General features: G+C 36.5%; 3 protein-coding genes and 1 long non-coding RNA gene across 6 annotated transcripts; all 4 read left to right on the top strand.

The window, feature by feature from the left end:
* Nucleotides 1-818: 818 nt before the first annotated feature.
* Nucleotides 819-4,261, top strand: LOC111798649. 2 transcript variants are annotated; one of them, XM_023681927.1, is made up of 6 exons: nucleotides 819-983; nucleotides 1,085-1,439; nucleotides 1,651-1,807; nucleotides 3,319-3,533; nucleotides 3,626-3,799; nucleotides 3,891-4,261. In XM_023681927.1, the coding sequence occupies exons 2-6, from the start codon at nucleotides 1,224-1,226 to the stop codon at nucleotides 3,975-3,977; spliced, it is 849 nt and encodes a 282-aa protein (XP_023537695.1). In that variant the 5' UTR covers nucleotides 819-983; nucleotides 1,085-1,223; the 3' UTR covers nucleotides 3,978-4,261. The 2 variants fall into 2 exon arrangements, with proteins under 2 accessions (XP_023537695.1, XP_023537696.1); XM_023681928.1 differs by having other exon boundaries at nucleotides 820-1,439; nucleotides 3,322-3,533.
* A 4,227-nt stretch (nucleotides 4,262-8,488) lies between these two features.
* On the top strand, nucleotides 8,489-9,907 carry LOC111798902. The gene is made up of 2 exons (XR_002815738.1): nucleotides 8,489-8,760; nucleotides 9,731-9,907. It is a non-coding gene; the product is annotated as an uncharacterized LOC111798902 (long non-coding RNA).
* A 4,913-nt stretch (nucleotides 9,908-14,820) lies between these two features.
* On the top strand, nucleotides 14,821-19,032 carry LOC111798892 (zinc finger BED domain-containing protein DAYSLEEPER-like). 2 transcript variants are annotated; one of them, XM_023682240.1, is made up of 2 exons: nucleotides 14,821-15,066; nucleotides 16,756-19,032. In XM_023682240.1, the coding sequence occupies exon 2, from the start codon at nucleotides 16,780-16,782 to the stop codon at nucleotides 18,811-18,813; it is 2,034 nt and encodes a 677-aa protein (XP_023538008.1). In that variant the 5' UTR covers nucleotides 14,821-15,066; nucleotides 16,756-16,779; the 3' UTR covers nucleotides 18,814-19,032. The 2 variants fall into 2 exon arrangements, with proteins under 2 accessions (XP_023538008.1, XP_023538007.1); XM_023682239.1 differs by having other exon boundaries at nucleotides 16,759-19,032.
* A 1,581-nt stretch (nucleotides 19,033-20,613) lies between these two features.
* Nucleotides 20,614-27,852, top strand: LOC111798044 (nucleotide-sugar uncharacterized transporter 3-like). The gene is made up of 10 exons (XM_023680997.1): nucleotides 20,614-20,816; nucleotides 24,038-24,114; nucleotides 24,736-24,897; nucleotides 24,981-25,114; nucleotides 25,668-25,798; nucleotides 25,881-25,925; nucleotides 26,011-26,108; nucleotides 26,207-26,314; nucleotides 27,298-27,354; nucleotides 27,452-27,852. Exons 1-10 carry the CDS (start codon nucleotides 20,690-20,692, stop codon nucleotides 27,524-27,526), a joined length of 1,014 nt encoding a protein of 337 aa, XP_023536765.1. The 5' UTR covers nucleotides 20,614-20,689; the 3' UTR covers nucleotides 27,527-27,852.
* Nucleotides 27,853-27,917: the final 65 nt, after the last annotated feature.

Raw genomic sequence — 27,917 nt, forward strand, 5'->3', positions numbered from 1 at the left:
CAAACGGAGATTGACCCTCGAGTGCAAAGGCAGAAGGGAGTTTGACTGCAAGACCCACCTGTCGAGTAGGGACGAAAGTCGGCCTTAGTGATCCGACGGTGCCGAGTAAAAGGGTCGTCGCTCAACGGATAAAAGTTAGTCTAGGGATAACAGGCTAATCTTCCCCAAGAGATAACATACAGAAATAACATTTGTAAATGTACTAGGAGCGTTCGTGAGTCAGCTTAATTGTTTGGGTCGTGAATTCTCTTAGCCCAAACAACTCTTATTAAATAATGAACTCAACTCAACCCAACCTGGTTGGGTCGGATTGGGTTGTTCAGGTCATTTATTCAAAATTTTGTTTTTAATAAAAATTAACGTTATATTTATTTATTTTCAAATATTTAATCAAAATTTATTAATTATCCTCCAAATAATTAAAAATAATTTTGGAAAGTTGTTGGAGAATAAATAATAATTAAATAGTCATGAAATTAAATAAATAAATAAATAATAAATAAATAAATAAATATATATATTTTATAAATAACAACTCAAATTTGGGTTGGGCCTAAATCATTGTGGGCCCATTCCTTTAAGGCCCAAATCAAAAGGCATAGACCATTTAATAATATTAAAAAATGACCTAATTAAAAAAGTAATAGAATTTACTTATAATTAATTAAATCAATTTATATTTATTTCGTGACAGAGAATAACTAGCGTTTCAGATCCGTAAGGTAATAGCCATTACCAACAGCGTTTAACCAATAAAGGGACAACACGTGTCAACCACGGGGAATTTTTCAAAACCTTCTTCTTTGTTCTTCATACGACGTGTCGTCTTTATGATTGTTCGTTCTTTCAATCTCATCTTTGAGAATATGCAGACGACGATCGCACTCTTCGTAGCCATGAACGAAGATGAGCCGAAGTCTCAGAGCTTCAGATGCTAAGAATTTCTCTGTTTCCTGATTTTCCTTCCATCTGAAATCCCTAGGGTTTGAGTTTCTTGTAATTTTGTTTATAGTTGATGAAATCGGGAGGAGTTTGACCTATTTCGATCATTTTCTCTGCGTCTAACCTAATTTGTTTGTGGTAGATATTTTTGGTTGACTTGGAATTGTTGAAGATGTTTTGGTTTCGATCCGGTGGATTTGCTGCATGAATTGGACGACGGAAGGTTTGAGTGCGGATCGAGCGCTTAGAGAGTAGAGGAAGCTGAGCAGCGGCGCTGAAACATGTCTGCCATAGTGTGCGGGAAGAGATCCTTATTTGAAGACCTACCTACACCTCCCGTCTCTAAGAGAATTCGTTGTTCGTCTTCTTCGCCTGTGAGGTTTTCGCCTCCGAGGTCATCGAATCAGTCTGCTTTTCCGTTTCCTCCGACGTCGTCTTCGCAATCGGCTCATTTAGTCGATTATCTTAGCGCAATTTTTCCTGATATGGATAAGCAGGTCGGTTTGGATATGCACCTCTTTTTTTCTAATGAAAAATTATATTTCGAAATGTTTTAAGCATTCACGAACATTACGTTATCAATCATTGAAATATGAACCACTGGTGTTGTTGTTGCCTCTTGAGGACATTTCTGATGAAAAAACTTTTGCATTTTGAATTCAAGGATTGCTTGAATACGTACTGATTGCTTTGAAATTGATATTCTAGCTTCTAGAGAGAGCACTTGAAGAATGTGGTGATGATCTAGACTTGGCCATCAGAAGTTTGAACCAGCTTCATTTAGGATATAATGACAGAAATTTGGGAAGCTCTTCAAACACCTCCGATGTTGCTTTGGAAGCAAATATTCAACCTCAATCCCAAGGTTTGTATTTAATATCTATTGAACTTAATAATCATTATATTCTCGATGCTTTGAAATTTCTTTATGGGGAATATTTTCAATTGGAAGTCTGTAATTGCATGAGAGAAGATTTGAAGATGAACATTTTGAAATTCTTGACATAGTTGGAAGTGTTATACTTTCTTGATAAGCCGGTTGTTCATATGGACTATGTATTACTCATACGAAAGGGATCATAGGGATTCATTGTGTTAAATCATAACACAATAGGGATTCATTGTGTTAAATCATAACACAATAGGGATTCATAGGGATTCATTGTGTTAGATCATAACACAATAGAGATTCACTGTGTTAAATCATAACTCATACGAAAGGAATCATAGGGATTCGTTGTGTTAAATCATAACACAATAGGGATTCATAGGGATTCATTGTGTTAGATCATAACACAATAGGGATTCATTGTGTTAAATCATAACTCATACGAAAGGAATCATAGGGATTCATTATGTTAGATCATAACACAATAGGGATTCATTGTGCTAAATCATAGCACAATAGGGATTCATAGGGATTCATTGTGTTAAATCATAACACAATAGGGATTCATAGGGATTCATTGTGTTAGATCATAACACAATAGGGATTCATTGTGTTAAATCATAACTCATACGAAAGGAATCATAGGGATTCGTTGTGTTAAATCATAACACAATAGGGATTCATTGTGTTAAATCATAACTCATACGAAAGGAATCATAGGGATTCATTGTGTTAAATCATAACACAATAGGCTACTTAGGAGCCAGCTTTTATATCAAATTTATTTGCACAGGCCATACATAAATTGTACAAATTGAAGCTTTTCAATTCTATGCTCCATTAAGTTCAAACTTATTGAAACTGTGAACTATCTTTAAATTGTGCATTTTGTTTCTGTTTTATATTTCTCAGTACTTCTGACGTCAGTTTTATACTTCTTAATCAACTTGATCTGGATTACGAGTACTCGTTGGAACCAAATTGATGAATTACTAGTAGTGAATGGCCGTGCAAAATGAGTGATCTTGTACTTTATCATCTGAATATCCATGACACTAGGCAAGTGATGCATCAGAGAGTGCCTTAGATCGACCTTGGAGATGGCATGCAAGGCTTTCTCAATGCTGTACATTCCTTTGTTGATCTTTTAATTCCTTATTTAACGAGTAGAGAAGGTTTCTTTTTTGTGAGATACTGGCATATTCACTACATTTACGACATACTCGTTAGCTTAACCGTTTTCTTGGCTGCATATTATGTACACAACGAGACACCTTCGATATAGTCTGCTGATATTTTCTGCTCCTCAAATTGCAATCTCCAATACATTCTACATATTATTAATAACAACAGTTCGAATTGTTTCCTTTACAAGAAAAAGTGGCAACACTTTGAATTGTACTTATAACTTTCATCTTTTGACTTCGGTGCTCTTAGATCCAGTTGTTAGTAGCATCATATGTCTTATCTTTTTGTGTAAAATGAAGCAGAAACGCAAGGAGAAGCTGCAATTGCTGAGGAGGCAACAGCTTCTGAGAATCTTCCCACAAATGGGGCAGAATGGGTGGAACTCTTCGTGAGAGAAATGACAAGTGCCTCGAATATGGACGATGCACGAAGTCGTGCTTCAAGAGTTCTCGAGGTTCTGGAAAAATCCATCTGTGCCCGTGCAAATGCAGAGGCAGCAAATAATTTTCAGCAGGTTTCGAAACGTTTACAATTTCTACTAGTTTATTCGTGCCACAATTTTTTGAGGCTGTTACCCTGATTCTTATTTCATTCGTCCAATTTTAGGAAAACAAGATGCTTAGGGAACAAGTGGAAGCACTTATTCAGGAGAACACAATTCTCAAACGAGCTGTCTCGATTCAGCACGAACGTCAGAAAGAATACGAAGGCAGGAACCAGGAGTTACAACATCTTAAGGAATTAGTCGCTCAATATCAGGAACAGTTGAAAACCCTGGAGGTTGGTTCCATAAATGCTCATAGATCTTGCTTCACGACACATACTTCTTATAGTCTGATATCTCTTGCACCTTTTTATGGATTATTACTAGGTGAACAACTATGCACTTACAATGCATCTCAAGCAAGCTCAACAAAGCAGCTCCATTCCAGGGCGTTTCCACCCTGACGTTTTCTAATTAGGAACCGCCACATCGTAACTCCGGTAAACTCGACACTCCGATGACTTCTGCCCTATCGAAAACAGTAAGACGTTCATCCCGAAGGTTCCTCTTTATGTTATCTATAACGTATAAAAGGGTCTAGGCATCTACTTTTCCATCCATCAGCACAGGGATTCATTCCTTTTCTTTCTTTTTGTTATGAATTGATTCTCATGGATATTTATTTGTGTTTTCATTACCTGATTATAATTCGAAGCTGATCTGAATACAGAGAATGGAAATTTCTACTACTTTTTACATATTCTTGTCTAAATAATTTCTACTTTTCGGATGCCCAACCAACCATAGTCCCACTGATGAGTGATTTTCATAAAGCATTTGATTGATCTTTATACCATGCTTCATCAATGGGTTTTTTTGCCTCTTTAACTGTATACAGTGCAAACTTGGGATTCATGTTTGTAAAAGAAATTCTCTTCTGGAAAAAAGCTTTGCAGCGCAGCACCGTGAACTCGGCGAGCGCGGTATGGCTCGACTTTCTGTTTGCTTTAAAATTGCCAGATAAATAACTTAAATATTTAGGTTGGAAGTATAGTTTTGGCCATTGTATTTCGTGAATTATTCCTACTTCAGAGCTTAAAATTTAGGCTAGAAATACTCTTTTGATAGATAAGAATCTTATCGAAGTGTTTTTTTTTTTTTTTTTTTTTTTTTTTTTTTTTNTTTTTTTTTTTTTTTTTTTTTTTTTTTTTTTTTTTTTTTTTTTTTTTTTTTTTTTTTTTTTTGAAGAATGGGGAAGAAAGGGAGAAAGAAAAAAAAAATTCTTTAGGCTAAATATAAAAATTATCTTTTAATTTTGTTTTCAAAAGGTATATATATATATATATATTAATTTAGGTTCACAATTACACACCTTCAAGAAAATTATATGCACAAATAGTAAAAATTTCATTCGAGCATATTTTAATAAAAAATATTCATATTATTGTTTGCTAGATTAACGGTTCGATATTTGTGTTGAGTTAAGTGATCGTGACGTGAGAAGGTTAAGGTTAATGATATTGAAATAATAGGGTAGTGTAAACTAATATAGTACATCTAAAATTAAATATATTGATTTATTCCTTATTATTATGCATCGGTGACCTTATATTTTATTTTAAGTTGACTTACGTCATCATTTGTTAGTCTAATCAATTTGTCACATCAATGTTAGTTGATGACAGTAAAGTCGGCTTTATATTATACTAAAAAAAGTATTAAAATTGATAAATTAAAACATTTTAGTGACAAATTGCACTAAATAATCACTATTTACAACTTTCACTAACCACTTTTGTTTTAAAAAAAATAAAAATGATGATAAATAAATAAATAAAATAAAATAAAACTTCAATGGAATTAAAAAGGAGCCCAAATATGTGTGGCCAGAGAATGAGAATGTTGTGAAAATGGGCCCATAAATTGGGGTATGAAGGTGTGGCCCATGGACTTGGATTATTAAATATTAAATTCCATCCACAGCCAAAAATAAATAAATATTAAAAAAGAAAATAAGTAAAATATATTTTTGTATTTTAAATTTAAATTTCAATTAAGGCTTTAAGACTGACTCCATTGGCTAGATCGACCAACTTGACCACGGGATCGACCAATTTAAACGAGGTAAATTTCAAAGGGTCAGCCAACTTGAACATGGGACAACCAATTCGGCAATGAAATCGACCCCAAGAGGTCGACTATCTTGACCTACTCGAACATGACCAACTTGTCCATGAGGTCGACCAACTTGGACCAACTTAGACATGAGGTAAATTTCAAACGGTCAGACAACTTGAATATGGGACAACCAACTCAACAATGAAATCGACCCCAAGAGGTCGACTACCTTGACCTACTCGAACATGAGGTCGATCCCAAAGGGTCAGCCAACTCGACCATAAACCCTAGCCAGCTCACGAACATGACATCGACCCCATTAAAGTATAGGAAATAGAAAATAAAATCTCAATCGAATAAATAAATAAATAAATAAATAAAACAAGAATAAAACGTTACTCCCAAAAACAATTCCATGAAGAAAATCCAAATGGCCGTCCACGTCAAATGATTATTATATTTGAGGTGGGCCCCACCGATAAGAATATAATCCAAAATTTTATATAAATTCAATATTTTTCCAAAATTACCGGAATTTATTTAAAATTTAATTTCTCAAATCAAATTATTATTATTATTTAAAAAAAAAAAAAAACAAAAAACAAAAAAACTATCTTAAATAATTAATATTATGTCATTTAATTAATAATTAACATGTGGATTAGTAGGGAGCCGACAGAGATTAGCCGCCTCCAATTTAAAAGAAGGTGGGACCCATTGAGCAATAGGGAAAGATAAAGAGGGTACAATTCCATGTTATTGTACCTTATTTTTTCCCACATGGGCCAAAACATCATCAATTAAACAATTAAATCATGTTTCCACAAATATTGATTCTAACTAGTACGAGCACAGTTCATTGGTTAAGATGATGCTAGTACGAGCACAGTTCACAGTTCATTGGTTAAGTCGGAGCACAGTTCACAGTTCACAGTTCATTGGTTAGTACGAGCACAACACAGTTCATTGGTTAAGTCGGAGCACAGTTCACAGTTCATTGGTTAAGTCGGAGCACAGTTTACAGTTCACTGGTTAGTACGAGCACAACACAGTTCATTGGTTAAGTCGGAGTACAGTTCACAGTTCATTGGTTAAGTCGGAGCACAGTTTACAGTTCACTGGTTAGTACGAGCACAACACAGTTCATTGGTTAAGTCGGAGCACAGTTCACAGTTCATTGGTTAAGTCGGAGCACAGTTTACAGTTCACTGGTTAGTACGAGCACAACACAGTTCATTGGTTAAGTCGGAGTACAGTTCACAGTTCATTGGTTAAGTCGGAGCACAGTTTACAGTTCACTGGTTAGTACGAGCACAACACAGTTCATTGGTTAAGTCGGAGCACAGTTCACAGTTCATTGGTTAGTACGAGCACAACACAGTTCATTGGTTAAGTCGGAGCACAGTTCACAGTTCATTGGTTAGTACAAGCACAACACAATTCATTTGTATGTCTTTCCAGAGGTCTTGATGTTGTTCACGTGGTTGACTCTGCAAGTTAAAACGACTATAACCCAAACGTAGGTTTCATAAATTCAAACTTTTCAGTTACAAGTCGGGTCATCCATTCTCGAGGTAGCTGAATTTCCTCTTAAAGAGTTCACTCGATCAACCAATTAGCATAGATCTAACAATCACGATACTCGAAACCACATGTCTTGTTTATTTATTGCTTGTACCTTTATAGCTTTACATAGACAAAGTGCTTTAAAGTTGGACCCAACTATTAAGTGGGCTGTTATCAAATAAGAAACTGTTTTACAATTATTCTTCGCTTCGTCTCGATCTATATCTATTTTGTAGTAAACGAAATTAGGTTATCGATAGCTCTATAATAATTCACGAGAGATATCAAAACGATCACGAAATCGAGTGGATCATATTTCGTGTTGTTTTGCATTCAAATTTAAAAGGATTTGGATCCATGATAGCTAAAAGGAATATTTTTCATACACAAAAATGACATTAAAATAAAAGATGAGATTTGAGGATCACATGTTCCCATGTGGGCAAAAAGATGAGATTTTTCTTTTTCTTTCTTATTTTCTTTTATTTTTAATACTTTGAAAGCGTTATCTATTATGTGAGTTCCCGTATCCGTTGGAAAGAATAATGAAACATTACTTATAAGGGTGTGGAATTCTCTTCCAAATAGATGTATTTCAAAAATCGTGAGATTGACGACGATACGTAACATGCCAAAACATACAATATTTGCTAGCGGTGGGCTTGAGCTATTACAAATGGTATCAGAGCTAGATACCAAACGGTATACCAACGAGGACGCTGAGCCCCCAAGGGGGTAGAGATTCCACATCAGCTGGAGAGGAGAACAAAGCATTCCTTATAAGAGTGTGAAAACCTCCACCTAAGAGTGGAAACCTCCCCCTAACAGACGCATTTCAAAAACTGTGAATCCAATGACGATACGTAACAGGGCAAAGCGGACAATATCTTCTAGCTGTAGGCTTTGGCTATTACAAATGGTATAGAGCCAGACACAAAGCGGTGTGCTAGCAAGAACATTGAGCTCCCAAATATGGTGTATTGTGAGATCCCACATCAGTCAGAGAGGACGACCATACGTATAAAAACAAAGAGACAACAAACTTCATTAGCGTGAAGTTTACAAATTTAACCAAAAGTATACCCACAACAGTTTATACTCAAAATAGACAATATCATACCATCATTAAGATATACAGATAGTTTAGTATATAGTTTAACCAGTTAACCATTCTCGAGCTACGAAACTGAATACCTCAAAGACGTATTAAACGACATCGTAAAGGAACACGAACCGAACTCGTATTACATTTAAAATCTCTTACACACCTCCTCCTCCTCCTCCTCTCTATAAAGTGGTCCTTATGGGATAGAGTTTCTATGGCTTTTTTTTACCCATTCTTTCATCATCATCATCTTCATCCTCTCTCTCTCTCTTTGTAGAGAGAGAAGAGGAGAGAGAAGAGGAGAGAGAGAGAGAAGTGGAAGTGTTGTAAGTTCAGGTCGAAGCCATGCTTTTCCACAGCTTTCTTGAACTTTCTTCTCTCAATCATTTGCATGCAAATCTCTCTTAGAAAGTTGAAGAAAGCTGTGGGAGAAGATGGCATTTTTAGGCCTTTTCATACCCTTTCTTGGTAAGTTTGATAGCCATTTGGTTTTGTTTTGGGTTATGGGGATGGATTTGTATGTGTTCATCAATGAATCGAGATACCCATTTGCTAAAAGTGATGGAAAATTCAAGAATCTCGTCGAATTCATGAATTCATCTAGTTTTGTGGGCTGATTCGATTGGTTTTGATAACAATACAGGTCGATTTAGTTCAGTTTTCTAGTTAAATTTCTTTTTCTTGTTTGATTTTAGGGCTAAAATCAAACTGACCCGATCCGTTTTTTTATGGGTATGAGTCGATTTGATTGGTTTTGTGAGATCTCACGTCGGTTTGAGGAGGGAACGAAGTATTCTTATAAGGGTGTAGATTCGTTTTAAAACCCATTAGCCAAAATGTGATAGAAAATTGGAAAACCTTATCAAACTCATGAATTCTTCTTGTTTTGTGAGCCGATTCGATTGGTTTCGATAACAATTCAGGTCGATCTAGTTCAATTTTCTAGACAAATTTTCTTTCCTCGTTTAATTTTAAGCCTAAAATCAAACCGAGTTGATCCATTTTTTGATGGGTATGAGTCGATTTTAAGAGATCTAGAAGGGAACAAAGCATCATTTTTAGAAGGGTATGAAAATCCTCGTTTTAAAACCCATTAGCCAAAAGTGATAGGAAATTCAAAACTCTTATCAAACTCATGAATTCTTCTCGTTTTGTGAGCCGATTCGATTGATCTTGATAACAATACAGGTCGATCTAGTTCAGTTTTCTAGACAATTTTCCTTTCCTCCTTTAATTTTAAGCCTAAAATCAAACCGACCCGATCCATTCCTTATAGGTGGGAGTCAATTTGATTGGTTGTGTGAGATCTCATTGGAGAAGTAAACAAAACATTTTTTAGAAGGGTGTAGAAACCTCTCCGTAATAGACTCGTTATAGGTTTGGTCGCAATGAACCTAAACAGACAATATCTACTAACAATGGGCTTGAACTGTTGTAGGTTTGGTCGATCAAGAGCGGACCAAGGTGTCTTTAAAATTTGAATGGCGAGGTTGTTCTCTTCCCTTCATTACATTACCCTATTGGTTGGTATTTGTTTGGATGCAGATTTCCATGTCCTACATTTCTGTGAAAAAGGTTAAAATTTGACCCAATTTTTACATCATTTTTTTAACCACTCTCTATCTTACTGACTTCATCTCTCTCTTGTTCAAATCAAAGCCTTAAATGCTAAAAATTAAAAAAAAAAAAAAATAATAATAATAAAAAATTGTCACTGTCTCTGAAATTGCATTTATGACCTGTTTTAAATAATTCCAAGCTTTGTATATTGCACAGAGAATGTAAAATTTAAAGGCTGCAGCATTTATTTATTAACTTTTTCTTAATTTAATTTAATTTATTGAAACTAAAAGTTAAAATTATTTCAAAAATATTCTTTAATAATTCAATTCAATTTAATATTTGATTTGAATTTAATATATATATATATATATATATACATATATATTATATATAAAATAATTTTTCTATCACCGTAAAAATCATACTGAAGTATCAAATTGAGTATAGTTAAGCAGTAAAATATATATTCTCGGTCAATGTAGCAGTAAAAATCATATTTTAGTGTCAAATTGAGTATAGTTAAGCAGTAAAATACATATGTTCTCACGTCAACGTAGCAGTAAAAATCTTATTGAAGTGTCAAATTGAGTATAATTAAGCGATAAAATATATATATATTCTCCGTCAGCGTAGCAGTAAAAGTCATACTGAAATGTCAAATGGAGTATAGTTAAGCGGTAAAGTATATATATTCTCTGTCAATGCAGTAGTAAAAATCATACTGAAGTGTCAAATTGAGTATAATTAAGCGGTAAAATACATATATTCTTCGTCAACGTAACAGTAAAAATCATACTGAAGTGTCAAATTGAATATAGTTAAGCGGTAAAATACATATATTCTCTATATAGTAAAAATCATACTGAGGTGTCAAATTGAGTATAATTAAGCGATAAAGTACATTATTCTCCATCAACGTAGTAGTAAAAATTATACTGAGGTGACAAATTGAGTATAGTTAAGCGGTAAAATACATATATTCTCCAACGCCAACGTAGTAGTAAAACTCATACTGAACTGTCAAATGGAGTATAATTAAGCAATAAAATATATATTTCTCCGTCGATGTAGTAGTAAAAAATCATACTGAAGTGTCAAATTGAGTATAATTAGGCGGTAAAATACATATATTTTCCATCAAGTAAAAATCAAATTGAATTGTCAAATTGAGTATAATTAAGCAATAAAATACATATATTTTCCATCAATGTAGCAGTAAAAATCATATTGAAGTGTCAAATTGAGTATAATTAAGCGGTAAAATACATATATTCTCTGTCAAGTAAAAATCATGCTAAAGTGTTAAATTGAGTATAATTAAGCGGTAAAATACATATTTTCTCGGTCTAAGTAAAAATCACAAATGAATTGTCAAATTGAGTATAATTAAGCGGTAAAATACATATATTCTTCGTCAACGTAGCAGTAAAAATCATACTAAGGTGTCAAAAAGACATATATTCTCCACATAGTAGTAAAAATCATACTTAAGTGGTAAAATACATATATTCTCTGTCAATATAGCAGTAAAAATCAAATTGAAGTGTTAAATGGAGTATAGTTAAGCGGTAAAATACATATATTCTTTGTCAATGTAATAGTAAAAATCAAATTGAAGTGTTAAATTGAGTATAGTTAAACCATAAAATACATATATTCTTTGTCAATGTAGCAGTAAAAATCATACTGAAGTGTTAAATTGAGTATAATTAAGCGGTAAAATACATATATTCTTTGTCAATGTAATTAAGCGGTAAAATACATATATTCTTTGTCAATGTGGTAAAAATCATACTGAAGTGTTAAATTGAGTGTAGTTAAGAGGTAAATTACATGTATTCTCGACCAAGAGACCAAAGATTCAAATTCTCTTATTGCAAGCATTATTGAACTATGTATGTATGGAATAATTTTCTCCGTCAACCTAGCAGTAAAAATCATATTGAAGTGTCAAATTGAGTATAGCTAAGTGGTAATTTATATATACTCTCGACTAAGAGGTCAATAATTTGAATTCTCTCGACCCAAAATTATACATAAGTGTCAAATTGAGTGTAGCTAAACAGTAATTTGCACGCACTCTCGATCCAGAGGTTTCGAGTATAAATACGTGTATATAATTTTTACCCTCGATTAGGGTTTCGAGTACAAAAATTAAATTTTTATTCTTTTTAATAATGGAAGTGGTAGGTAGAGAGACAATTTTGGAAAATAACTTTTCAAATAATTGTGTATAATTCCTAAGATGATTGAGCAATGTATGTGGGGCGAAGCGAAAGATTAAGCATGCATTCATTTTTCATCTACAAAATTGGATGGGCTTTGTTCAACTATTATGTTATGTGTTACAAGCTGATTTTATTGAGTGAATACCATTTTGAGCTTCAGAAGTGAATATTTGCAGAAATCTCGATTAAATCAGTACCATTAACTTCTTTACTCGGGAGACTATAAATACCCACAAATGATTATGTAAAAGGCAGATTGTGAATCAATCAAATTGAGATATCAAACCATTAGAAATTCGAGCATCATTTTTGTCATTTCTAATTTTGATGCAATTTTTGTGATAGATTGCATTTGAGTTATTCAATCCAGTTTGGATTCGATTGTGAAGTGACTCAATTTAGAACAATGTTCCAAATCTTGGTTCTATATATTTTATCTGAGTTAATCTAATTCTAGCCTTATCTTGATCTGCATTTTGTACGAAGAGGTGTTAATTTCTTTGATGCAAGGGTTCTTGTTTCAACAAAAGCTTGGATCCTAGCCTTATCTTGATCTGCATTTCGTACAGAGAGGTGTTAATTTCTTTGATTCAAGGGTTTTTGTTTCAACAAAAAGCTTGGATCGTTGGGCTAAGGATTAGAGTTGTCTCATCACACGATTTCACTGAGAACTATGAATCATTTTTTTGAATTAGCTCACCCTGTTCGTCATAAATGATTTGCTTGCGCTGTTAATGACTTAGCTCAATTTTTTTATTGCTAAATGTCACCGACGTAAATGCTAAACTATTGACCTTACTTGTTTGGATATAAAATTTTCAACGAGATCTTTCAATATCGAATATGCTTGAAATTTAAACATTTTCACTGATTAAGACGTTATATATTTGTCTGAAAAATGGTTTGATTTCTCACTTACTAGCCAATTCGAACCCAATTCAAAAGATAAAACACTTATAACAACTTCAAAACCTCGACGGTTCGATCTTGACTTACGTAATCGTTAAACGAAATGAAAGGAGACAAAATGGTATAGTAAGTTCATACCCATACGACATATGATTCGGTCCGTCAACAATCAGTCCTAACATTCAAGAACAATTCAATAGATAAGACGTTTATTATCATTTCAAAATTAGTCCATGGTTCGGTTTACCATTCACAAGCCAATTTAAACTTAATTCAGCTTATAAAAACAGTTATAGTAACCTCAAAACGTCGACGGATTGATCCGACTCCAAAAGAAGAATGAAAGAGACAAATTGGTGGAAGTTAAAAACTTTAAATCACCCATCCTTCTCTAGTACCTTTTACCCATGTGTTGAGCTGCAACAATTGCATAGTCAAGTCGCTATTAGTACTTGTAATGCCCTATGTGTCTTCATTCATCTTATGAGAAAGTTCGGAAATTTGTTGGCAAACTCTCGTTGGAAAACCCGATTCAAATTTCTAAGCTTTTGACCGAAAAAATATACCTAAACCCGTTAAATTTTGTTTGAGCTAGCGGGTATGCTCTTAATGTCATAAATAAGCATATATTTTCTCATTTGAAAGTAGAAAACAAAAAGACCCGACATGACTATACTATCCACTCGTCACTTTTAAGACGGAAGACTATTATTCCCACAAACCAACACGGGTTCTTTTAGTTTGTTTGTCTTCGCTTAAGAGGTCACTCAACACATCATTGTTATACGCTAAACACGTTTAGCTTTGAAGTTTCTAGAATTTGGCGATTGAAAACGAACGCGCACTAGCTTGTTGGTATATCATCAGGATCACTTCCATTTGAATGTGTTATCCGTTCATTCATGTACAGATATCACAATGGTTATGTATTTTAACCCGACTAAAAATAACATTTTCTTAATAAATTTGGACGGTTTGGATCAGTCCAATTAAATATAAGGGAACCCATGAACCAACCCAACTCGTTAAAATGACATTCATTTAAATCTAACCTAACTCAATCAAAATCTCAAACTGGCTCTGTTTTGGGCTTCCCTCGTCCCAATGGAGATAGTATTGATCAGGTTCCCTAAATTAGTGGTCGTGGGACTTTCATCATCCCACACCTCCCCTGAATCGAGACTCGACTTCTTTTCTTTTGGAGTCCTTTGTTCGACATTTGAGAATTTACCAATCTATCTGGGCTTCCCTCGTCCCAATGGAGATAGTATTGATCAGGTTGCCTAAATTAGTGGTCGTGGGACTTTCATCATCCCACACCTCCCCTTAATCGAGACTCGGCTTCTTTTCTTTTGGAGTCCTTTGTTCGACATTTGAGAATTTACCAATCTATCTATTGGCATGACTAAGTTTAGGGCATGACTCTATACCATGTTAGATGAACACGACTCTCCATAATAGTATGATATTGTCCACTTTGAGCATAAGCTCTCGTGTCTTTGCTTTGGGCTTCCCAAAAAGGCTTCATACAATGGAGATATTATTATTTGATTATAAACCCATGATCATTCCCTAAATTAGTCGATGTGAGACTTTCATCATCCAACACTTACAATGTCGAGAAGTGAGTTATGGATATTGTTTCTACGTTTTTTTATTACTTGATATTTTCCAATTATTTTAATTATTATATTAGGTAAGTTTTTTATTAGCCAATTTTTTTCCCACTTAAAATAAAAATAAAAATAAATAATGGATTAAATTGAAAAAGAAATTAAAACATATATTTAGCAAAATAATAATAATAATGGTAATATTAATAATTAAAAAAGACAATATTGGACCCAAAAGAAAGAGTCCAATGCGCTTCTGAATTTCGATTTCCAATTCCTTATCCCTTCTCCCTCTCGGTCCACTTCGCTCAAAGCCCAATTTCTCTCTCTCTCTCTCTCTCCCCTTCTCTCTCCTGTAAAACCCTAGATCTGAATCCATCGCCGGCTCTGCTGCTCCGTCGCCGGCCTTCCGACGCTCATTCAACACCTCCTCGTCTTCCTTCTCTCCCTCGGAATTTCGGGTAAGTTTGCTTCTCTCTTTCTCGCTTCATTTCTCGGAAGTTTCGTTCGTGAGGTTCAGGATGAATCGTGCGGTGTTTTCCTTGTTTTCTTCGCCTTCCGTTATGTAGGTGGAACTGTAATTTATATTGTTGATGCTGTTTCTCCTTTGTGTTTGTGAACATTGGGTGGTTTGGCATTGATTTTGGGTTTTGCTTGTTGTTTCGTTACGGATTCATTCGTTTGAATTCTGGAAGGCTCGGCCGATTGTATGTTTGGGAGTGATTTTATCGTTTTCTTTTTCCTTTCGATTCTATGGATTTTCCTTTGATCTGGGCTGTTTGTTGGAAATTCTGTGAAGCCCAAAGCTTGATCGAACCAAACCCTAGATCATAATTTGAATTGCCCTTTAGCCCGTGGAAGAAACTCTTAGAACCCACAAGAATAAAAATAACAGATTATCCTTTTTGACTTGGTTGAACACATCTGGGCTCCAGGTGGGCTGGTGGTGGAGTTTCGAGTGGCGCTTGATTTGAAATTATAAAAAAGAAAAAAATGGTTCTCGTTCTTATCAGCTATATATAAAGTGGCCCCGTTAGGCCTTTTTTCTTGCGAAAACTGACATGCCATCTTCAATGGGCCCCGGATCTACTTGTACGGCCCATGTAAAAATAAATCAAAGTTTCTTACAAATTGGAAAATATCCATTTTCTTCTTCTTTGAACTGAAAAAATGGCTGATTTCATTATATTAATACGAAGCCTGCCTTTGCGTCAGTATCATCGTTGTCTTTTGGCTCCTAAATTTAGTGGAGGCAATGTTTATGGATATCATTTTCTTAGTGCAACCGTGCAGACCTTTCATAATGGGGTTTATCTATTTCGTCTTAGTTTTCTTATAGAAAATTTAAAATGAGGAAATTTTGGAAAAAGGAGACGTATCCAAAGTCCAAAACAACCTTGATGAATCTATGTAGTCTGTTTTAATCTGATGCTGATTTATAAGCTTATGCTACATGCCGTACAAGTTCTTTATTTGGCTTAGACATCAACTAGAGAAATTTGTTTGAGTTTGTTTTATAGGAAACTGTTTCTTTCTAGTTCCTTTGCTCGAAATCTGTGAGACGATGTTTTGTTTTGTTATGCGTGTTGGCTTTCTAGTTGATATCGATCATTGTTGTACTTGTACGTAGCTTCATTATGCTGGTAGATGTATGATTTTTTTTTTTTCTTTAGGTGTGATATGAATCTCTGTGGAAAAGCATGAGTTCATATACATTATAATGTAATTAAGTGAAAATTTTCTTGAAAATAATTCAAGTTGAGTTCTAACTTCTTTCTGTGTATTATGTGCAAGAAAGCCTACTTTGGTTTCAATTTCTTTTCATTTATAAATCATAACCTATGGCATGTTGTTCATACATGTAAAGTTATATAACGTTTCTTTCATGTAATTTTAAGTGACCATAGGGCCAATACTTGACTGTTAACCGGGTACTTTGTAACATCTTGCAATTGACTATAAGGTCAGGCTATGTAATAACTTGTTTGTGTAATCTTGAGACTTAAAAGCTTTCATCCTTTGTTACCTCTGCTTTCCTGGCTGTTTGTTCATCCCCCGGTATTAATTCTTTCCTGTGATCTACAATTTAACTTTATACGCTGAACTGGCATATCCTTTACTATGTCTAAAGCTAGATGGTTACTCTGTAGCAGGAATTCTGTCTCCCAGTTCTAATGGATACGCCTCATGAAATGATGTTAACTCCCTATGTGGAAAAGACACCAAACTCTGATGAATATGGTGCACTGACCTCCACAGAAACGCAGCCTAGCAAAAGGAGGAAAAAGAAGTCCATTGTCTGGGAGCACTTCACCATCGAAACTGTAAGTGCTGGATGTAGAAGGGCATATTGTAAGCAATGCAAGCAGAGTTTTGCTTATAGTACAGGCTCAAAAGTAGCCGGTACCAGCCACCTTAAGCGGCATATTGCCAAGGGAATATGTGCTGCACTTCTACGCAATCAGGACAAAAGTCATTTAACACCATCTACCCCTGCTTCCAAAGGAAGTGATCCACCAAAACGACGTTATAGAAGCCCCAACTCATCAGTCATCATGTTCGATCAGGATCGTTGTTGCCATGAATTCACTCGGATGGTAATAATGCATGATTACCAACCCCACATGGTTGAAAATGCTGGATTTGTATCTTTTGTACAGAATATTCAACCACGATTTAATGTGATGGATTTCGACCATTTCCAAGGGGATTGTATTGGAACCTACCTATCAGAAAAGCAAAATGTCATCAAAGTCATTGAGAGTATTCCAGGACGTGTTTGTCTTTCACTGGACATGTGGACATCGAGTAAAACCGTTGGTTATGCTGTAATAACAGGTCATTTTGTCGATAGCGATTGGAAGTTGCACAGGCGGATTCTCAGTGTGGTTATGGAACCCTATCCTGATTCTGATACAGCCCTTTGTCATGCAGTTTCAGAATGCCTTTCTGATTGGAATTTGGAAGGTAAGCTGTTCTCTATCACCTTTAATCACCCTGTCACTGAGTCTGCACTTGGAAATTTGAGGCCCTTGCTTGCTATCAAAAACTCCCTGATCCTGAATGGCCAATTTTTGGTTAGTAATTGCATAGCACGTACATTAAGCAGTATCGCAAGAGACGTGTTAGCTGCTGGAGCAGATATCGTTAAGAAAATCCGTGATTGCGTAAAGTATGTCAAGTTGTCCGAGTCGAATGAGGCAAAGTTTCTTGAACTCAAAGAACAGCTCCAGGTCCCAACCGAGAGAAGCCTATGTCTGGACGACCTAACGCAATGGAACACAACGTATCTAATGCTGATTGCTGCATTCGAGTTGAAAGAAGTGTTTTCGTGCTTGGATAGTTCCGATCCTGATTACACCGAAGTGCCCACAAGGGACGATTGGAGGCAAGTTGAGACTCTTTGCACATGTTTGAAAGTTCTCTTTGATGCTGCAAATATTCTCAGCGTCATAAACAACCCATCCGTGATTACCTTTTTTCACGAAGTATGGAGGATTCACTTGGAGCTAGCCCGTGCACTCACTAGCGAAGATCCATTCACTTGCAGCCTCTCTCAAATGATGCAAGAAAAGATCGACAAATATTGGAAGGACTGTGGCCTGATTTTGGCTGCTGCTGTAGTTATGGATCCAAGGTTCAAGATGAAACTCGTCGAGTTTAGTTTCAATAAACTTTATGGCGAAGAAGCTCCTGCTTATATTAAGATCGTCGATGATGGGATCCGTGAACTCTTCCAGGAGTACATCACACTTCCTTTACCTCTAACGCCGACGTACGCCGACGAAGGAAATGGAGGAAGCTACATGAAGTCAGAAGGACCCCAGACTGGAAGTCTCCTGTCAGACAACGGACTCACAGATTTTGATGTCTACATTATGGAGACTTCAAGCCAACAAATGAAATCCGAACTCGATCAGTATCTCGCTGAATCTCTGCTGCCCCGTGTGCAGGACTTCGACTTATTAGGCTGGTGGAAGCAAAACAAGATGAAGTATCCAACTCTTTCATCAATGGCTCGAGATATTTTATCAATACCAGTCTGTACTCTTCCTCCTGATTCCATATTCGATATGGAGATTCAGGAGATGGATCCATATCGGAGTTCGATGCGACCAGCTACGGTCGAAGCAATTATATGTACACGGGACTGGATCCAATGTGGATTTACAGAAGTTTCTAATGCACTTGTAAAATTGGAATATTAGAGGCTAGTCCTTTCTTAGTGTCCTCGATGTATTTTTTTTAGGCTATGGAATCATATATATCCTTTAGAAGAATCTCTTAATCGCCATTAACATAGCTTCTGTACTCTAGTTTCCTCTACAGGTTGAAGAGAGAGATTGGAATCAGATCTTAGCTGCTATCTGATGCAGAATGGGTAAATTTCTTCTGCTCAATCGAATATTCTCTTGATATTCTTTCCATCACCTGTTCATTGCTGTATCAATATCTTAATAAATAGTGATCCTATCAAGGTCATGGAAAGGACTTTCATGTTATTTATGTCGTAAACTAATTTTAAACGCCCATAAATTCTTTGGAGTTCGTATCCATAAAAATGATTCTGTGTGTAGACTTCTTTAACGAGATTTAGACGGTAGACTTCTTTAATGAGATTTAGGCTCTTTGTTTGAAAATTATACGTGCATTCAAATAATTGCATGAGACTGTCCTTTGGCCCATAGGTCTTGACAGAAGATTAGAATTCTAGCTCTTAAGATTAGATTTTAGCTCTTCTAGAGTGGTATCTCACTGATGGCTCGGGCCCTCTGGAAGGGTGCCTTTTTCGCCCTCCACCTAAGCTGCGCAGGAAAGGCCCAAAGCCAAATACTCGGGACAGTGAAGCTTCATAGGGTCTTTTTGTCTAAGTGCTCACTTCATAGTGTCTTTAATCTCAGGAAACAGTGACTCTTAGCCCAAAGTCAATCCTAGGGACAGTGAAGCTTCATAGGGTCTTTCTGTCCAGGTGCTCACTTCATAGGATCTTTAATCTCAGGGAACAGTGACTCTTAGGGAACAGTGAAGCTTCATAGGATCTTTTTGTCCAGGTGCAGGGAACAGTGAAGCTTCATAGGGTCTTTTTGTCCAGGTGCAGGGAACAGTGAAGCTTCATAGGATCTTTCTGTCCAGGGAACAGTGAAGCTTCATAGGGTCTTTCTGTTCCGGTGCAGGGAACAGTGAAGCTTCAGAGGGTTTTTCTGTTCAGGTGTAGGTAGTCTGCATCTTCACAGACGACATGTCTATTTTGCCTTCTTCGCCTTCCACTTAAGCTGCGCAGGAAAGACCCAAACCAATCCCAGGGACTAGTGAAGCTTCATAAGGTCTTTCTGTCAAGGTGCAGGTAGTCCGCATCTTCACAGACATATCTATTTCACCGAGCCTCTCTCTGAGACCGTATTCAGATCGTCACGCCTTTCATGTGGGTCGAACATTCAAATAATTTGCACGCATGAATCGTCTTTAAAAGCCAGCTTAAAAGCTTGTTTTAGGAAAATTTGAAAAAAAAATAATTAAATTATGTGTTTTTATAATATATTTATAGACAATAAAAACGATTATTAATTAATTTATTAATATGTTTATTGTTAAACATTTTTTTTATAATTACTATTACAATATCATATAATTTATAATAAGAGTTTATAATTTAAAATATCATATTTATTAAGGTGTTTATCTTCTCAAAATAATTTAAATTAACAAAAATTTTAATATTTAAATNAAAAAAAAAAAAAAAAAAAAAAAAAAAAAAAAAAAAAAAAAAAAACAATTTTAAAAAATAAGAGTACGAAAAGCATATTCAGCTAATTTAATAAATTGGAAAATATAAAATAAACCAAAATAAATATAAATTTAAAATTGTTAAAAAAACGAACCACAGCTCCACAGCCCCACGAATGCCCGAGCCAAATTGGGACAAGTTATGGTGGGGCCCACGCCTACAAACCTCGCCACGTGTACCCTACTGGTGCATTTTCTGACTCCGCCAGTTTTTTCTTATTCTCTCCTCTGTTTAACGCTTTAAAGACGCTATTTCAGTGAGATGCAAGGAAGAACGTGAGAGCTTCAAGGCTTGAAGCTATGGCGTCCGGTAGAACTGAGATAGGTCTCCCAGTGCTGCAGAAGGATGGAGGAGATCATGGGAGAAAAGGATCCGCCATGACTAAACGAGGAGCTTATGCAGCCATTTCTTACATGGCTTCCGCTGGTTCGTTTTTCACTTTTCTTCTCTCGATCATGTAGTTCTTCGTTGTTTTTCGTTGATTTCTGGATTTTCTTACTTTTTCTGTCGAAATTTATCTTTGCTTATGCGTTTATTATATACTGTGTGTTCTTTTGCATGAAGAATGGAAATCCGCTTGAGATTTTTGTTCTGTTGTTGTACTACTGCCACTGCTACTTGTTTGTTTCTTTTTCTCTTTTGGATGCTTCCAAATTCCTTTGGAGGAAGAAATGAAGAACAGAAAGAAAGAAATCGGCGTCTGTTTTAACCTTGTGTAGTTCGGTTTCTTAGATTGTTTGTTTGATTTTTGAAGAATATTATTGAACAAATCTTTGCTTCAGTTCATGAGAGTAATAATACAGAGTTTTGTTATTTTACCATTCTCACTGGTAAAGTTGTGAATCATGAATGATTATGTTGGGAATTGGGAAGAGGATGACTTTCAATGGGATGTACTTACCGCTAGAATGACGTTCTCCCTCTTATCACACTATGTTTTTGTCTTTTTGAATACGGGTGGACCCCATGTATTTTTTAAAAGGATGCAAGCGAGTAGTACGGAGGGATATTGTGAGATCTCACATCGGTTGGAGAGGAGAACGAAACATTTTTTATACGGGTGTGGAAACCTCTCCGTAACATACGCGTTTTAAAATTTTTGAGAGGAAGCCTAATAAGGAAAGCCCAAAAGAGGACAATATTTATTAGCGGTGGGCTTAGACGGTTACAAATGGTATCAGAGTCAGACACTGGGTTGTGAGATCCCACATTGGTTGGAGAGGGGAACGAAGCATTCTTTATATGGGTGTGGAAACATCTCCCTAACAGACGCGTTTTAAAAACCTTGAGGGGAAGCCTGAAAGAGGAAGCCTAATAAGGAAAGCCCAAAAGATTACAATATTTATTAGCAGTGGGCTTAGACTGTTATNAAGTTTCCAGAAAAAGGCAAGTTCCTTTCCTCTCTTTTTTACACGTCATGATTAAATTAGCTAGAAATTATTATTGTGCATAAGTTTATAACATATGCTTAGATTTTTCATGTGGGTAGTTGTTATATGTTACTAATGATTATAGGTATGATTACACGACCGTAATTTAGTTCTTAGAACGTTTAAGAATTATGAAATATTGTATTTGGAATCGTGGAGAATATCGAAAGTGTAATAGCCCAAGCCCATCGCTAGTAGATATTGTTCTCTTTGAGATTTCCCTTTTGGGCTTCCCCTCAAGGTTTTTAAAACNGTTTTAAAAACCTTGAGGGGAAGCTTGAAAGGGAAAGCCTAAAGAGCACAATATCTGCTAGCGGTGGGCTTAGACTGTTACAAATGGTATCTGAGCTAGACACTGGGCGGTGTGCTAGTGAGGACGTTGGGCCTCGAAGGGGTGGATTGTGGGATCCCACATCGGTTGGAGTAGGGAACGAAGCATTCTTTATATGAGTGTGGAAACCTCTCTCTAACAGACGTGTTTTAAAAACTTTGACGGGAAGCCCGAGGGAAAGCCCAAAGAGGACAATATCTGCTAGTAGTGGGATTGAACCGTTATAAATACAAAAGATGTTGAGAAGATACGAGGATTTGAAACTACAACCTCAAGAGAAATAATACACGTCAGTTACCGCTAAGTTATACTCAGTGACGTGAACGTGTCATTTTGACAATATAAATGGAAGGAGTATCCACACTCGAGTAGTAGTACTTGAAATTTTTCGGGGTTATGAGACTTATGGTGGGGGAGAAAGGGCAAATTATTTAAGATTATCTTCATTTAGTTTGACGACTTTTAGTGGTGAAAGACTTTTAAAGTGCCTACAAAAGCCTAGGGAATAAAGTTGTGTATAATGTACTTCTAGGCTCACTATGTGCATATGATGGGACGATAGAAGAAAGTGAGTGAGCAAGTGGTGGGTCTTTAGAGAAGAAAAGAGGGAGAGAGTGCATGGTGGGTCTTGGAAGATGAAAGGAATGTTTAGTGGAATACGAATGAGATAGAATCTCTAATGTTAGTGAAATGACAAGCTTGAATAATGGTGGAGGGTGCCTACTCCACGCTTAAAAAGGTTCAAAGTTTCCAGAAAAAGGCAAGTTCCTTTCCTCTCTTTTTTACACGTCATGATTAAATTAGCTAGAAATTATTATTGTGCATAAGTTTATAACATATGCTTAGATTTTTCATGTGGGTAGTTGTTATATGTTACTAATGATTATAGGTATGATTACACGACCGTAATTTAGTTCTTAGAACGTTTAAGAATTATGAAATATTGTATTTGGAATCGTGGAGAATATCGAAAGTGTAATAGCCCAAGCCCATCGCTAGTAGATATTGTTCTCTTTGAGATTTCCCTTTTGGGCTTCCCCTCAAGGTTTTTAAAACATAGGGAGAGGTTTTCACACCCTTATAAAGAATGTTTTGTTCCGCTCTCCAGTCGATGTGGGATCTCACAATTCACACCCCTTCGGGGCCCAATGTCCTCGCTGACATTCGTTCCCCTCTCCAATTGATGTGGGATCTCACAATCCACTCCCCTTCGGGACCCAACGAGCTGACACTCGTTCCCCTCATCAGATGTGGGATCTCACAATCCACCTCTCTTCGGGACCTAGTGAGCTGGCACACGTTCCCCTCTCCAATCAATGTGGGATCTCACAAAAACGATGTTTCCAAGGATTGACTTAATAGAATTATTGTTTTTGAAAATCGTTTTTGAGTACAAGCTAGCCAAATGCAAATTCAGCTCACTCATTTGATATTGTTGGATATTGAGCAACCCCCTTAATCTTCCAAGTCTTCCTGTCATTCCCTGTTTATATCCAAGTGAAGTCTAAATTAGCTAATGGATTGATGGTTTAAGTGATCTTATTCTTTCTAGTAATTACAATTAGCTAATGGTTGATTAATGCACTTTTCAAGGGATAAGAATTGTGTTTGGGCACTGTTCTTAGAGTTGGATGTTGCGGTGTTGGAGTAACAATACCTATATGTTAAGTATAGATAAGATAATCATTGCTTGGCTTCTTTCAATGGACTAATAATTATTATCACTATGTTCTTGAGTAATTATTTTTTACTTTACTTTTTAGAGATTAATAGTTTCAACACTGGTTTTAGTGCATATTGAAATTTCTGGCTGCTTCAATTATTGACTTGATAAACTTGTTTGTATTTAGTTTTACTATGATATTGTGTTGTCGTCCCTTCTGCAGTTCTGTTGCTAATGTTCAACAAAGCAGCTCTTTCTTCTTACAACTTTCCATGTGCCAATGTCATCACTCTTTTCCAGGTAAACGATTTGTTGAATTGTCTCGATATTTGCTTTACGACGGTAGTCTGTTTATTATCTTTTATATATGTTATGAGACCAACAAAGAAAAGAAATGGCATGATAATTTGTATATACCAATGGAGGAATGAATAAAAAATGTGGAAAACGAGGCCCGGGATGTAGTGTAACATGGTAGCGCATTTGTCTTGGGTACAAAATGTCTCGCTCGTCTCTTGATGGTTCGTACCGATGAACCAATCAATGAGATAATGATGGATACCTACTTTAGGACTACTCTCTCGTCTCGGATTCCTTTGAAGAAAGGAGTACTATGGTACTTCGTGACTTGGTAGTGAGGATATCAACGTTAGACAAGCAAAATCGATTCTCACAATAACTTCCACAACTTCTCATCATTCACACCCGCTTTATCTCGTTCTAAGTTAAGCTAGCGATTAAAATGACCATTTAACTAATAAAGAGTTTAGTGTGGGTTCAAGACATGGTGGCCCTTAACTAGGATTTAATATCGTATAAGTTACCTTGGCAACCAAATGTAGTAAGGTTAGGTGGTTGTCCAATGAAATTAGACGAGTTGTGCTTAAGCTGGCCTAGACACTCACAATTTGTTCTTTTCAGATTATGTGTTCGTGCACGCTTCTTTACGTATTGCATCGCCGGAGGATTATCTCTTTTACAGTGGTTGAATCTCAAAGCATCGGTGCTGGAAAGTCGATCCTTGTACCTTATAAGACTTTGGTTCAAACACTTCCCCTCTCCATATCATATTTGCTTTACATGGTATGTATCTTATGGTATAATATATTTCATTTTGTTTATTGAAACCTTTGTAAAATCTGCTAACAAGATTTTCCCTGATAAAGCTTGTGACTATGGAATCTGTTCGTGGGATCAACGTTCCCATGTATACAACATTGAGGAGGACTACCGTCGCATTTACGATGGTTGCCGAGTACTTGTTGACCAGGCAGCGTCATTCGCTTTTTGTTGTTGGCAGGTAGGCAAGCATGTTGTATAGATTTGCCCTTCTAATTGTATTCGACTCTTTTAACAATTTTTTCCTTTCATCATTGATATCGTGCTCTATAGTGACAAATTGTAACAGCCCAAGCTCACATCGATTGGAGAGGGGAACGAGCGTTAGCGAGAACACTTGGCCCAAAAGGGGGTGGATTGTGAGATCCCACATCAGTTAGAGAGGGAAATGAAACATTCTTGATAAGGGTGTGGAAACCTCTTCCTAGTAGACGCGTTTTAAAACCGTGAGGCCGATGGCGATACGTAACGGACAATATCTGCTAGCGGTTGGGCTGTTATAAAAATTTTGACATATAAGGGTCTTACCATGATGCCTGTTTCTATCACTCTATAAGCGGAAAATAAAATGGTTCCTTCCCTTCTTTTAAATATTTTAGATGTTTTAGTTAGAATCTTTAATAAACAAGACAGTGGCATGGCTGTGAACTCAATCTTTTCTCATTCATTAGTTTTGTATATGCATATTTGCAATGCTAATTCATTCCTACTTGATAATTCCAAGGATTCATCAGTGTGGGGATGATTATACTTGGTGCAGTAGTGGCTGGAGCCAGGGATTTGTCATTTGACGCCTACTCCTATGCTGTGGTCTGCATTGCAAATATATGTACCGCTATATATCTTGCTTCTATTGCTCGTATCGGTAATAACAGTTCTGCTTTGTGCTCGCTTATCTAACGTTGACGTCGTGGCACGTTTTGTATGACCCTTTTAAGTACTTCCAGGGAAATCCAGTGGTCTAAATACCTTTGGCCTTATGTGGTGCAATGGTTAGAGGACTTCCTCTCAATGTTTTGAAGCTTTTGGATTCAACTTATCTGAACTGACCATAAAATGGTTTTCTTATATTTGTAGGAGTAGTATGTGGACCTCTTTTGCTATTCTGGATATCAATCAGGGGAGACATTGAAACGACGTTAAATTTTCGGTACCTGTCGTCCTTTGGCTTCCAGGTATCTGTTCCTATTGTGTTGCTGAATTAGTCATGCTTTAATCCAGGCTCAGTTTAAATCGACAGTTCTTAGTTTCTTGCCTTTATTCGTACTTGCAGACTGTGATGCTTCTCTCTTGTATAATGGCTTTCTTGATCAACTACTTTGTATTTCTGAACACCACTCTCAATTCAGCATTGACACAAACAGTCTGCGGTAATTTGAAGGTGAGTAGTGCTTAGTTCCTCCTACATTGGCTTATGCTATATAGAACATGAAATCTTCCTCAGACATGGTCTCTTCAAGGGCATGGCACGAGTTTTGGAGGATTCCGTTCTCACAGGAGGAAATGGTTCCTTTCCACGTGAGAGATCATGACCTCCATAAGTAGGTGACTGTCATTGTGAGATCTCACATCGATTGGAGAGAGGAACGGAACATTCCTTGTAAGAGTGTGGAAATCTCTCCCCAACAGACGTGTTTTAAAATCTTGAGAGGAAGCCCAAAAGGGAAAACCCAAAGATGACAATATCTACTAGCAGTGAGCTTGGGCTGTTACAAATAGTATCAGAGATAGACACTGAGTGGTGTGCCAACGAGGACGCTGGGCCCCCAAGGAAGGTGGATTGTGAGATCCCACATTGGTTGGAGAGGGGACCGAAACATTCCTTATAAGGGTGTGGAAACCTCTCCCTAACAGACGTGCTTAGGGGAAGCCCAGAAGAGGACAATATCTGTTAGCGGTGGTCTTGGACTGTTACAAATGATATTAGAGGCAGACATTGAGCGGTGTGCCAGTGAGGATGTTGGGCCCTCAAAGGGGGTGGATTGTGAGATCCCACATCGGTTAGAGAGGGGAACGAAACATTCCATATAAGGGTGTGTAAACCTCTCCCTAACAGACGCTTTTTAAAACCTTGAGGGGAAGCCCATAAGGGAAGCCCAGAGAGGACAATATCTACTAGTGGTGGGTTTGGGCTGTTACATCCATAGTTTGACTTTTCATTCCCCTTAAACTCTTTCTTATTCACGAGGCCCTTATTTGACCACTGGACCAAACCACGATGGTTAAGAATTATCGATATGGGAGTACTAGTTCGAAAACTCTAGCTTGGTCCAAACTATTTGTCTAGATGATATTGTAGCCTTTACTATGTGAAGACATCTAGACCAATGTTTGTTTTCCTGACTTTTGAATGCTCTACAATAGGACGTTTTCAGCATCGGGCTCGGCTGGTTTCTGTTCGGTGGCCTTCCCTTCGATTTCGTAAGCATAATCCGCCCTCTTTACCTTGAAGCTTCGATACAATTTCGTTTTGTTTTACCTTGTTAACTTGTTAGGCTTTCTTTTGGTGTTTTTTTAGTTTAATGTTCTTGGGCAGTCGCTTGGCTTTCTGGGATCTTGCTTATATGCCTATTGCAAGCTTCATGGGAAATAGGATCAAGATGGGGCTGTCCTCCATAGTAAGTTAATATTGTGCTGACTATTGCTTAACTTGTCAGCTGCCAAATTTTGATGAAATCTCTTCATGTTCTTATGAAAAGAGAGAACAAAAGGGGAAAAAATGCTGTTGAATCACATTTTTGTGCATGAAAACATCATATTTCTTATCTATCTAAGTTTCGAGTGAGTCTCTCTCTCCCTCGTGCTTTCACGAGCACACACTAAGGACCTGTTTGGAATAACTTTAGTGTAAAACGTTTCGTGGAACACTTCGAAAATCATTCCACATAATTATTCGAGTCAAGTTGTGAGCTTCTTTAAGATGTTGATTGTGAATAATTATTAAGTTGTGAGCTTCTTTAAGATGTTGATTGTGAATAATTATT

Source organism: Cucurbita pepo, chromosome LG07 (genome assembly GCF_002806865.2).
Source record: "Cucurbita pepo subsp. pepo cultivar mu-cu-16 chromosome LG07, ASM280686v2, whole genome shotgun sequence".
Classification (NCBI taxonomy): domain Eukaryota; kingdom Viridiplantae; phylum Streptophyta; class Magnoliopsida; order Cucurbitales; family Cucurbitaceae; genus Cucurbita; species Cucurbita pepo.

What these genes read in the sequence shown, in the direction of transcription:
- LOC111798892 (XM_023682240.1), top strand. Translation starts at nt 16,780, where the DNA reads ATGGATACGCCTCATGAAATGATGTTAACTCCCTATGTGGAAAAGACA.
- LOC111798044 (XM_023680997.1), top strand. Translation starts at nt 20,690, where the DNA reads ATGGCGTCCGGTAGAACTGAGATAGGTCTCCCAGTGCTGCAGAAGGAT. An exon ending in TTCTTACATGGCTTCCGCTG is followed by an intron (nt 20,817 to 24,037) that starts GTTCGTTTTTCA and finishes TCCCTTCTGCAG; the next exon opens with TTCTGTTGCTAATGTTCAAC. An exon ending in TGTCGTCCTTTGGCTTCCAG is followed by an intron (nt 26,109 to 26,206) that starts GTATCTGTTCCT and finishes TCGTACTTGCAG; the next exon opens with ACTGTGATGCTTCTCTCTTG.
- LOC111798649 (XM_023681927.1), top strand. Translation starts at nt 1,224, where the DNA reads ATGTCTGCCATAGTGTGCGGGAAGAGATCCTTATTTGAAGACCTACCT. An exon ending in CAGCAAATAATTTTCAGCAG is followed by an intron (nt 3,534 to 3,625) that starts GTTTCGAAACGT and finishes GTCCAATTTTAG; the next exon opens with GAAAACAAGATGCTTAGGGA. An exon ending in AACAGTTGAAAACCCTGGAG is followed by an intron (nt 3,800 to 3,890) that starts GTTGGTTCCATA and finishes GATTATTACTAG; the next exon opens with GTGAACAACTATGCACTTAC.